This window comes from Tribolium madens, unplaced genomic scaffold (genome assembly GCF_015345945.1).
Source record: "Tribolium madens isolate multiple individuals breed KSU strain unplaced genomic scaffold, Tmad_KSU_1.1 Scaffold_91;HRSCAF=231;Tcas5.2_LG7, whole genome shotgun sequence".
In the NCBI taxonomy this organism is placed as follows: domain Eukaryota; kingdom Metazoa; phylum Arthropoda; class Insecta; order Coleoptera; family Tenebrionidae; genus Tribolium; species Tribolium madens.
The window spans coordinates 14,246,768-14,260,406 of NW_025401063.1; the positions used below are offsets into that span (position 1 = coordinate 14,246,768).

Genomic DNA, 13,639 nt, shown 5'->3' on the forward strand with positions numbered 1-13,639 from the left:
CAAGGTTAGAAAAACCTAAACACTAATTTACACTTTTAGTCTGTCATGGAAATTGGGCGGACGAAATTCACTGTCCGAAGAAAAAATAATGACTAATTTTAAAAATGTAAAGGCTATAAAATAAACGAAACATATAGAAGGGCAACAATAACACTTCAAATTTTTTGGGTACTGACCCCAAAAACTCCCTTATACAAGGTGTTTTACATAATTTTACGAGGATTGCTAAGCTGATAATCTTCTCTAGTTTGTTCACCCTTTCAAAAATTACAACGTTTTTAGTTAGTTAGTGATTAAGATACATAAACTAGAATCATATTTATGCCGACTCTTGATAAAACAAATGATAATTGTTTCTGAAAAATTGCAGTTTATGACTATTAATGAAACAGTGACTACTGTCTTGGGTTTTCAAAAATTAAATAATTAAATGTGTATTTTTTGCATCTAGTGTTTTGTGACTTTTGTACATTTGGGTGCGTACATTAGGCGCAAGCCTCGTAAAGTTGTGTGAAACACCCTGTACATTTCATCTCTTACATTTTACAAAATTATAAATTTTAAAATCTGGATTATTTTTAAATAGCATTGATACGTAAATCACATCTTTTTTTCATTTTAATATCTACAGAAAACATGGTTCCAATCCGTTTGGTGCACCTTTTCGCGATTCCTCGATTATTATAAATATTTTTCTGTTTCAATGGTCATAAAAATCCCATAAGCGGCATATATTCTCGTTTTTTATTATCCGAATATTGATACAATCCAAAACTGCTCGATAATTCACTGTAGGTAACTAATTATCGCGTCCATGTAACACTGCAATTTTCCGCTATACTTTGCAACGAAGGTCACGGTCACATTTTATTTTCCATCAAAAGCTATCGCCTAAAAGCCCAACTATAGTTCGAGCGATGTGGTCGGCGTGATCGAAGCAGAAGCAAGAGTGTGTGGCGCGGCAACGCAACTGCGCACGCCTACAAGTCATAACCAACAACAAGAAACACTGAAATAGTCGCTGAGCTGAAATTGCATTAGGGTTGTTATTTGACTGTAAATAGAATTTTGATTATGCTGCGTAGTACAATAAATTCGGATAAACTCATTGAAGAAGTTCAAAAACGGCCGGCTTTGTACGACTTCAAAGCGACCGGAAACAACGACTCTAACGCTAGAAGAGCGCATTGGGAGGAAATCGCCAAAGAACTGTTTCTCGAACTGTGGGCAACTTCCACGGCTACGGAAAAAGAAGCTTTAGGTGAGGTTCCGAGCTTAATAATGATATAATTATGTTAAAAACATTGAGTTATTGGTCACTATGTTAATAGGTTTGTCCTCAGAATAATAGATCTGTCGCCAAATCGGTATGGTGAAGATGAGTTTACAATACTTACTTATTCCCTAAACTATTTGGGTGCAAACTTATTATTATTGATCATGATAATAGTGACCTATAACTTTGTAATTAAGTTGGCAACAGTGAAAATTTTTGTGACAGTGGATGTGAAAATTAATACTACAAGTCTGTCTTCTGCTTCGATATTAGTCAGGGTTGCTAAATAAATTTCAAAGTGAATTGACATTTTTTATGCATTTTTTTTGAGAGTTCACATTTTTTGCAAAAATTTATAATTTTGGAAAGAAACAGTCTTACTACTCATTTGAACAAATGATGAGTCTTTTGTGAACAGTCGAAATTGTTAACTCTAAAAAGCAACGTTTAATAATAATAATTTGTAGCGGACTTTTTTAAATTATAGAAAAAAGACTATTTTGCTTGATTTTCAATCACTTCAGTCTCTTTTCTTTATATAAATGAACAACACGAAGACTAAAACAAAAGTTTCACTTGGTGAATCCAGAGGTAGTTTTAAAATGCATGAAGAAGTGCTTGATTATGAAACAGAAAAGGGTGATTTGAACATACATATTTGCAAAGATAATTACACAAAAATAAAGACTTTGGAAATCTACATAACACTAGTTTACAAATTAAAAAAAAACTACTCTCTAATAAATGAAACTAAACTAAACGAGATGTGAATACCATAGCAAGCTATCACGTCCAGATTGTCAAATACACTGTTATTCTTGCCGGTGCTTGGTAGTTGGTGCTTCTTAGGAATAAGGGATGCAATCCGTCAAGTTGTGTCACTGTAATCATTAATCAAGAGAAGTAGTGGGTTTCATATCTTTTCTGGAATAGTTGTTGGTTTACAATAAATGGGCATAGGATGAAGAGAAGTACCTACAGTTTGGTTCACCCATGTTGTGGAGGGAACCTAGTAATCATACATGTTTAACAAACGTACCTACCTACTTAAAATGATTTAATAAAAAAATTAAGTATTGAATATCTCGATATTGTTTCTATCACCAAACCAGTATCACACTCTATAAACTTGCTTAAACCAGCACCTCCTGGTGGATCACCTCAGGAGTCTGCAGAAAATTAAGGAGAAATGGTGACAGTAATGAGAACATGACTTAAAACACCACATTTAATAAATGATTTAGAACGAGATTTGTCGATGATTTGTCGAAATCTGGGATTGAATTACTTACCTCACGTTTGTAACAATGGAATTTTCTCGCCTTTGAGACAATTGTTAGTGTCTATATCGAAACAGAAGTGCTGAATTTCTTTGTTATTTTAAAAAGAACAATACATTTTATTATTGTTTTGACATTGTTGGTTTATTTAATCAAATCAATCAAGCATATAATCCCGTTGAATGGAGATTGTTTATATTGGTAACGAAAAACCTTTCATCCCTGTTGTCCATACAGTATCTGCTAAAGAATCACATGAAAATTCTATTGGATTTAATTCAATACAAGACACCTATCAGAGGATCGTATGCGGTGGGCTTATGATTAGGTTACCTACACCAAATATTGCTGTTTTTTGTGTTTATGGGACAGCAGGGCTGGACCATCATTATGTTAGACAAAACTGGTCTACAAAAAATTAGTATATCTCTGGTCAAATGAATATTAAACATGAACTTCTTGTAGATTCAAAAGTTTTTTTTCCACCGCTTTATAAAACTGTGATTCGTGAAAAAAATTGTGAAATCTTTATATTAAAAGAAGGCATATTTCTTGGTCCTCAGATAAAGAACTTTTCAAAGATACTGTATTGAGAACCATCTGTGGATTACAGAACTAGCAGCTTGTATATCCGTTCAGAATGTAGTTGAGGGATTTTTGGGAAAGGTTATGAAGAACAATTAAATTAAATTACTTGAGTTTGATTTCGAATTTTGCAAAAATTGGATATTCATTTTCTTCATTCTCATTTGGATTTTTCTCTAGAAAATATAGGTCACTTTCGTTTTGAACATGGCGAGGACATCAAAGACTTGATGGATTTGGAGCGCAAGTACCAAACTATACTAGGTTGAGCAACTATTGTTGATTCTTCATAAGAGAAACGGATGAAAAGCTGTACAAAACATTTTTAATGTACTTTGTATTACCTTTGCTCACATGTATTAAATAGTTTCAGTTCTCAACTTTATTTAATATATCGCAATATATGAACGTGATGGAAAAATTCGGAGGTCAGACCCAAAATCTGCATCATGAAATTAGTTAGAAAATAGTATTTTTATTTAATGAGCAGAAATGGTGTAAACTAGTGTAATTATTACATTTGGATGTGAAATAAGCATATTGATTTAATTTAATTTTATAGTTTCATGGTCTTTTTTCTACAAGGTTTAATTTCAATACAATTTTTATTATTCTCCAAACAATAAATACAGAGTGTTTCATTCTTTCATCCATTCACGTATGAATTTAAATAAATTGTTTCGGGATTTTTGTTCTAATTTTACACCTTATTTTATTAATTATAACTTCTTATATGATTAATTATTTTATTCCTGTCAAATCTTTTTTTTTTTGAGGATACACAACAATATCTTTAATTTCACTAGTCTATACATATAATTCATAGAAATGATAGTGAACTTGAAAAAATCTAAACCACTAAACCTTTATCGAAAAGTTCAGTTATCCAATAACACGATAATCAGATCGTATTCTTTACGCAAGAACCTTTAAAAATACATATCCGACAAAATAATGTGTTGTTTCGTAAGACTAACTATATTTAACTATAAAAGTACATGTTATAATAAATTTCAGTAAAAGAAGTACAAGCAAAATGGAAAAACCTGCGTGACGCTTACATCCGCGTCCGAAAACAAGAAAAAGACGAGCAAATGAAAGGCATAGTAAAAAGCCGAAAAAAATACATCTTCTACGATAAACTTTCATTTCTTGAGTTGACAACTAGGGGAGCACAAAGTGCAAACGTGATTTTTCTAGAAGAACACGAGGAGAAAAACGACGACAGTATGGAAAGCATAAACTTAAATACTTGCAAAACGCACCAAGAAATAGACAATTCCGACCACTTATTGAATATCCTACAGGAACTGGTGAAAATGCAGAAAGAAGATCGAGTCAATGATAGAATGGGAAATAAGAAGTTTCTTCTGTCACTTTTGCCGTTTATGGAAAAGTTACCAGACGATGTTAACTTAGAAGTACGACTTCAATTGATGAGCATTCTGCAGACTTATACCAATGGGGAAAGTTTTATGAAAGCATAAGAAAGCATTCACAAAATGCTATGTTTTAATTATTGTAAGACACTTAATTAACCATTATTTTTTTACTGTTAATAACGGCTTTCAGTTACAAAATAAACGTTTTCATTAATTCCGGTCTCATTATTTTTACGTGTTGATACGGATCTGATTTGTAAAGGTAGGTAGTATTTAACTTTGTTTACTGATCAGTGGAACATGTAAATTAATTTAATATCGGTGTTAATTGAGAAACGGATAAGAAATTATTTAATGCAAGTGCGAGGAGTTGAGTTTGGTAAAAAGTTGACAATCTTTTCCGGCACGTGCCTTATAATATCCGGCGTAATTCACCTTACTTCCTGTCGAAAAACATTCAGTTTAGCTGAAAAATCGTTCCATGACAATTTATCAAGGATTTACGACTAATCACCGCCTAATAAGAGTCTATTATCCATCATAATAAAATTACAAGAAATTAGGAAGTTTCATACATTATAACACTTTAAATTGTTTATAATTGCATTATTTAATGGGCAATTGCATGCTAATAATTAACCATCACCTCGTTAACAGTTCTCATTTGACATTTATGTCGCACAATGAAAGATCAGAAATTAAGCTCGTTGAGGGTAATATTAAGGCAAGTCCTTTGTTTTAATAAATTCGGTATTAAATGCTTTATTGCTGTTTGTAAAAGCATTTGCCTATTACGGTAATTAGGGTTAAATGTAGTTTTTATAAGTAGCTTTCAAGTTTTCTTGAAATATTATACAGTAACTAAAAAGTATGTAAATCAGTTTCCAAATTAAACTAATTTGTGATCTAGTCCTTTTTTTTTTTGAAAAAACTAACTAACAAAAAATTGTTTGTTAAATAAACGAAGTAGTACACGTTTCACGTAGTTTTAGGTAAATATATGTATCGTTTTTAATATGACCTAAAGTAAATATACAACCTGCATGAATAATCATCAACTTTTACGACAAAAAAACATTTTATCAGACCCTGTTGACAGCTATGATTGATGAAGGAGTATTTTAAACATTCTAGGGTATTAGCACATGATTATTATAAGGCAAATATGGTAATAAAGTGCAGTAATTACTGTAACTATGTGTAAGTATATATTTAAGAAACCGTTTAAAAAAGCAATTTGTTACTTAGAAACCAAATATTTTTTCATTAAATTTATTAACATTGATAAGTTTTACCGCAAATAGTATATTATAAGTCAATTTAGTGCTAAAGTAAGAAAAATTGTAAAGATTTATTACTATTTTTAAATAGATACGTATTATACTTTTAATAATATTCTAGATATTTATTTAACATGTCAATAAAAACTCTTAAATTGACATACAATACAGTTAAATAAAATACAGTTTCCTGGTTTCTGCAAGGATGTGATTGTAAAATTTTGTCTGCAAAAGGACATCAAAAAGGACTTTTTGTCAATCTGTGGAAGTTTATGTGTACAGAATGTTTCATAACTCGCACCCCAGAGAAAACTGCTAACTAAGATAAGATACCTACCAGGAACATTTAAAAAACGTAAAAAAAAATTCTATCTACCAAAATTTCGGAATTATGAGGGTTAAAATTTGCACTTTCAAACTGTTTACATCCACCTCAACAATTATCTCATTACTTTGTTTCTTAAGTATACCTATACCAAATCGAGTAGCAAATGGTCTGCAACATTTCTTATAAACTAAATTTAATCTTTAAGAAGATTTTAACACTAGTTTGGAATGATAATTGATTTTTGCACTGCTTGTGTTAATTTTTGTTGACTGTTTGCAAGACATTGTAGAACGATCCCGTTTACCACAATACTTTAGAGCGAATCAGTCAATGACTATAATTCCTAAGGAGTTAAAATTTTTTTACATGTATAAACATTATGTGATGCAATAATTGTTGTGTGGTGTGTATTTCTAGTGCAAAAATAATTTTATGTTTTTTTTTTTTTTTCTGCAGGCTATTAGAAGAGGAAACAAAGAGTAATTATAACTATGTTAAACGTTATTTGTGACTTTTGTTGGCAAAGTTTTTCTTTGTACCTTTACTGAGTAATTAGGTATGAAAAAGCATAAACAAGATCATTAGTAACATTAAATAGACATAAAAAAGTCAGGCCAAAAAATACAAAATAAAATAAAATAAAATAAAATTTATGCAACAAGTGAACAAAATGAGCGTGTTTTGCATGAGACGTGAAGATTGGACCACGCGTGGTCCAATGCGTCTTGTGCAAAAAACAGCCATTTTAAATCATGTTTCATACAAGATTTTTTCCAATTTTTTTCCAATTTGATTGTGAAAAGCATAGGCATCGAATTCGAATTTTAAATCTGTGATTTCAATAATTTTCCAAAGTGTCGGGGCGTTGCTACGAAAATAGTGTTATTTGTAATCTTTATGTTACACTTTTTAACACTAGTGATAAAATAATGTCATATTTTATAACTAGTGATAAAATTAAGCACATTTGACAACTAAAATGACATATCACAACCAAATTGGAAAATTTTTTTTTCATATTCTTGGTATCTTATTTTACTTGGAATTTTTTTCTGGGGCGCAAGTTTTGAAACATCCTGTATGTAAAGCATTTTTTCTTAATATATGTACTTAATAATTTTACTAAAAGTTTTATGTGAGAATTATAAACTTTGACTCAAGACAACATTTTTGAGAACATTTATTTTCAGATATCAAATTAACGTGGTAATAATGAAGAGGCAGAAATTATGAATTTTCGTATGAAAATATTTAACAAAAATAAAAAAAAACCTACGATCTTAAAGAATAGTATATTAAAGTACAAGTTGCAGGAGCACAAATTCAAGCACAAATTTGAAATTCCGAAACGAGCCGCGAAGCGGCGAGTTGAGGAACCAATGAGTGCTTGAAGAACCTTATTCAACAAGTGCTTTATACTATTTTTTCTATTTCGCCGCTTTATATCATTTTATAAATTAAAAACGAAATTTTTTTTTTTTTCTAGAGAATTTTGCGACATTTATATGTGGAATAATTTTAGGCGGCTGTAAAAATTAAAATTATTCTTATTTCCACATTTGGAAATGAATTGTGAAGAAAGTCCGTCACTAAAATTAAATTACCGCGAACGACTTATTCTAACACTGAAATAGAAAAAGTACGTTTTTCCACCTTAATTTCAAATAGGAAAGTGATCAATTATCTCAAGAAGGTAAAAATTTTACCCCTCCTCTATAGAAATGGAAAAACATGCTGCTACATTTAATGGCAAAGAGAACTGGTTAGTTTTGAATTTTTTTTTCCTGGATCGTAGGAAAAATTGTATATATAACACTGGAGGAAAGTGTCTTTTTCTCCCTGGGTGAGGAAAAGGTACACTTTCCTCCCTTGTGACTATCAATAAATGAAAATCAGCATTCACTTTAGATTTTTCTAACTTTGAAACTTATCTTATCTGTGATATTATTATTTTTCCGGTAATAGTCAGCTAACATAGCGGACATACACATTTTATGTATTCAGCTAGTCTCACCACTTGTAAAATATCTTTTTTAGTTTGCTGCACTTTAATAATTTCTGCGACGAGTATTATAGTCGAAACCGTGACCTTTCCAGACCCCTTTACCCAACTCGGTGTAAAATTTAAAGGGCTATCCCCGAAACAGTCCCCCGTTATATCTCTGTTATCACTCGCCCTTTGGCCTTTTCACGGCCACCTTATCATGAGCGGGGCCGGCGACTCGGGTCACGTGACCATTTTTATTTTCATATAAGATATCCTGTATCTGGTGGCCGCGTCTGGCCGACTTCACAATGCAGCAGTGACATGCCCCACTCGTCCATATCTAGTGTTGGATACAGCAAGTCGAGGTGAACGAGTTGACGAAATCATTGGACGACTTCTACGAGAGTTCGAGCTGCTCGTCCCTTCAAGGCTTGCGTGTGTGTGGGTTCGAGTTTTTTTCTTGTAGCGAAAATATTTTTAAATTTGAATACCCGACGAGAACGAGCTAAATTTCGTTATAAATATGTAACGAATGCTAAATTTTATTAGAAACATGTCGGGGAAATTGCACAGAAGATGCCATCGAGGAAGCTACGACGACGTTTTTACTTTGTTTTCTCCGTTATGGGCTCTAGATTGTTTAGTTCATTAAATTGAATTCATATTTAAAAACAAATCTTGTTTTTATCACTGATAATAACTGATAACAATAGGAATGAATGAATGACTTTTAATGCAATTAGTTCATTATAAACTACATTTTCTTAAAATGGTGAAATGCCACTGCAAGATTGAAAATAATATCTTGTATAAGGAAACGTTGAACGGACAAGTTGTAACAACCATAACTTGAAATTAATTTTGCCATAAATGGTAAAATTATATTTATACCGAAAAAGTTTAACATGTATCCCATGGCAGTTTTGAATTGTGTCATATTATTTAATTTTGTTTAAATGCTGAAATATAATTTGGTTTCTGTAGCTATTTAATAAAACTTACTTGCTTTTTGCGCAATTAATAAATGCGAAATTAGACTATTAATCAATTATTGCTTTCTTTAAAAATAATAATAAATGGGAAATTTATTCCAGTAAGTTCCAGGACTAAAATAGTTGAATGAAGTTCGTCTCAATTTCAAATTCCTACCAGCCATCAAAAATTTCATTAAAAACTCACAAAAATCAAATTTGCCGTTAATTATTTTTATAAAACATTACTTAACACAAGAAACAAATAAAATGAAATTTAAAAGAGCAAATATTTGGTTGTTTTTGTTCATTTTGTAGTACAGAGGTTTCCATTTAAAGTGTTGCAAGCTATAAATCGCATAGTGAAGTTTTTTTTCCAACTGGCACGTTTTATTAAAAATAGATATGTAAGGACATTTATGTCTAATGCAAACAGCAACATTTAAAAATCTTAAAATTAATTAATTACAGTTTTGCTGGGGTAAATAAGCAAAATAATCGTATTCAACTACAAGCAATATCAGGTCATAATAATTTACACATTTATCATTTTACCATAATTACGAATTAAAAACTTTTCCACGTGTTCTATTTTTTCATTCATCGTCCTACACAAACCTAGTTTTATAAACTATTTATTTTTAAACAGGTATGTACCTATATTTTAAATTATATTTTCTTATGGAAGCGAACTCTACATCACAAGAATGTTAGTGTTATTTTTAACTAAAGAATCTGCTGATAAAATATCGGAACCAAATTTGGAAACATTAAGTAAATAATAAACACTGGTGGACAGAAGAGGGTTAGATAAACTTATCTACCTATATTATATTGCCTATATTTATATTGGTAAACTTGAAATATATCACATTATATTTCGATAAATTATTATACCACTTTTCAATGGTATTAAACATTGGTAATTCTGACAAGAAAAATATCTATTTTCAGGGATAATAATATGGAGGATTTATTTTTTTGATGAGTTAAAAAAAACGTGTATGAGCTTCAAAGCAAAGATAAAATTTAAATAAAGTGTAATAGAAAACAACGTTTTAAGCTTTTACGAATGTTATTACAATCAAAAATTATACTGAAGCAAATACGAGATACGATTTATTGAACCACATGTAAATTAAAAATTGAAGGCCGAAACCTCTGATGTAATACTTGTCTAACTCAAGGATTTCCCATTTTTCTTCCCCAAATTGTTACGTAGAAATAAAATATGTATCACGATGAAAATAATAAAATTACATTTCATTGAAAATATTGTTTTAGGTTGTTTAACTATCAAAAATCCCACTTTACCCCGTTTAAAATTTCATCAAGTTTCTCTTTAATAATTATTCCCTATATTATTAATACATTTTCCATTAAAACAAATAATCCTCCATCTGAAATTCTTATTTATGAAAAAGGTAAATTCGAAACGTCTCGTCTGTGAATGGCACGCCGACTGTTGCTTGGACTTGCAAACAGTCCACTGGAATACTTTCAGCCGAAATACGATGCATCCATGGACAATATTTGTCTGGTTCGGTGTTTCTGCAGTCGAACAAATGGATAACAAACGTTGCACTCGCCAAAGAATCAACAAGCTTCGAATTGGGCCGCAGCTGCCAGCTATGGCATGCTACAGGCAGAAGAACCCTAGCCAATATATAGTAGTTGGAGTTCGTTCATCGGATACCAACACTTTTAGATAGGTGGAAAAGTAGGAATGTGTTTAAGACGCTGTTTCAGGCCTTGAAAATAGACTGCCACTTTTCATTTATTATTTCATTTTTAATTAGCTGATTTCCTTGACCCTAAATTTGTGTTCTTTTAAACCATTTTGGCGGCCCTGTTGACTACATTCGTTCACGCTGCATTTTTCCTATCAAATGTTTGTATTTTATTTTTTCTCCATATGAGTGGTTTTTTAATCTACTAACAGGGGAAATAGGAATCAAAATGTGAAAAAACAGTAAACGCCTTACAACGGATTAAAAGTTCTCATTTCAAATGTGTTTTGCTTGATAAAATTGACAATTGCTGATTTTTTAAATAAAACTTTGCTCAGTGCCAGGGTTCATTTTTCCTAATTTTATTAATACATACTTTTAAAAATAGAAAAGGCAATTATTCACGAAAAAGTGACAATTTTGTGTTCTGGAAAATAACAGGAAATAATGGTAATCTACACTGGAAACAACGAAGTAATGGTAACACTCTTTATTGTGAAAATAAGCTAGAACGGACTCTTATTGTCTAAAAATTAAAATTTCTATAATATGTAATCATTAATTTATTTATTCAACCTCAAAAAACACAAAATTGGTCAAAAAATTATACTAAATCACTAAATGTAACAATTTTTGTCGCTCTTCGTACAAAGAACAAAATGGTATCTGCATTGTCCCAAAAACGTTGGACCAACTGTATTATAACTTGTAGCTTGTAGAACAGTACGAGTATTGCTTTATACGAAATCTCATGAAACAGTATTAATTTCTCATGAGCTTTGAAAAGCTTATAAAAAAAGAAAAAACCTGGAAACACTTTTCAAATTAAAAATAATTCACGTAAAATATGCCAACGTTTCTGTAAAAACCAAAAAAAAATTAGGCGTAGCTATAAAGCATTCTGAACAATTGGCCCTATGTTAATGATACACCTAGTATAATAATAATTTTTTACAACTGGTTAAATTAAATTATCTACCTAAATAAAAAATTCTAAATTTAGATAAAAATACTTACTCGTATATGAAATTTAATAATTACATGCATGAAACATTTTTATCGGAAAAACTGTAGGTGATCGTTTCTTTCCAAGAAATTGCTACAGGGTATAATATTAAATTCCTCTTTATTTTTAACACCTGAGTTATTATTTCATTTACGTATGAGTAGATTAGGTATGTAACGTTGAATGTGTAATGTAGGTACTCGTATATACATGAGAGTATATTTTTAACAAACTGAAATTACATAATCAATAACCTTTAAAATCCATAAATCAATAATCGCAAATTTATACTTCTTTTTAGTAAAACTGCCCAAGGATTGAATTTGGCAAGCGACAAGTTTTTTTCAAAAAACATTTTCGGGAAGAATTTATCGTTGTGCGTGGTCGCAATCTGAAGTATATTTCTTATTTTTACACAAACAAGATGCCATAAATATTACTAAGACTATTTTTATTAATAATCATATTCATTGTTTGACCTTGCCTTGCGCAGAACTTGTTTTCAATACTCTATTGTTACGTAAAGTTTTTCCAGGTAAGTACACCAAGATGTACTTTTTCTTTAATTTAAATCTCACACCAAACAAATAAAAAGATTGATCGGTCGATTGCAGATCTTTATTATTGTCTGGTTATACTTAAGCTGTAAAATTGATAATATTGTTTAGAATTGGAGATGGTTATCAAATATTTTTCTATTTTTTCCCAGAATAAGCGAGGAAATATTTAAGTATATCACACCTACATTTTATTTTTTATGATCTTGGTGGTCGTATTTATTTGAAGTGATAAGAGAAAACGGCAATATAAGATCTGAATGCAGCAGTAGTGGGAAATTGATCCTTGACACGGTTGCCGGCATGCGGAACCGTGTCTTGTTCTTTTTTGTAAAGATTTCGCCTTTGGCGAAGTGATGTTCATCAGAGGCCATTTTGTCGTAAAATATGCAGCTAGCTGTTAAATACTCGTATTTCTGATATTTTCGAGTTGAGCACAGTTGAAATGAGCCTGTTATCAGGTCTGGAGCCAGCGTGACGCTGTTTATACATTCTTAAAGTACACAAGATAGGATGCGACTCGCCAGATTACAAAATTACATCGGATGGGACGCTTTATCGGTACTCGCGACTCGCTGCTGCTGTTGCTGATGTATGTTGGCACGATGCCGTATTTTTAAAACAATCGGAACCGGAATTTTTACCGGAGGGAGACCAAGTGCCTGTAAACGAGGGAGGAAAGTGACCGTTTACTCCGCCATCTGAAATAACAAGCTTCGCGCAAGCATCATTTTTAGACACCTTTTGGAACCCCAAAGGAATTACTTGTATTTTTTTTTTTCATATTCTAGTGTGAGCCTAGTAGTATGGACCCATCATTTTTTTATTATCAATTTCTTACATTAATTTTTCTGTGTTTTCTGTATCTATATTAAATACCTAATTGTTTATAACTTTTAAGATTATTTTTTTTTTTTGTATTTTCTCGCTTTGCTCATTCGTGCTTCACACGGTGCTTATACGGTAAATAATACATTACAAGCGAAGTGGTAAATATGGCATTACCCCGAGTGCTTATGTACAGTTGGAGACAATGTCACTTGAGTGACATTAAATTATAAAGCATGCTTTAGGACTGTTAATCTTATTTTTAACTACTGTCAATCATAGTTGACAAGTTGTACATACTTTTGATAGAAAGGTATAATAGCTGTCATTAATTTGAAATTGTCATTCATTTTAACGTTAAAGCTTGAATTACATTAAAGTGTCAGAAAAGTGACGACCAAAGTATTTTCTCTTAAACTGAATACGATC

The 13,639-nt window shown here is 31.1% G+C and overlaps 1 protein-coding gene across 1 annotated transcript; it reads left to right on the forward strand.

The window, feature by feature from the left end:
- Positions 1-921: 921 nt before the first annotated feature.
- Positions 922-4,732, forward strand: LOC123011243. Its single transcript, XM_044408599.1, has 2 exons — positions 922-1,261; positions 4,159-4,732. Exons 1-2 carry the CDS (start codon positions 1,075-1,077, stop codon positions 4,626-4,628), a joined length of 657 nt encoding a protein of 218 aa, XP_044264534.1. The 5' UTR covers positions 922-1,074; the 3' UTR covers positions 4,629-4,732.
- Positions 4,733-13,639: the final 8,907 nt, after the last annotated feature.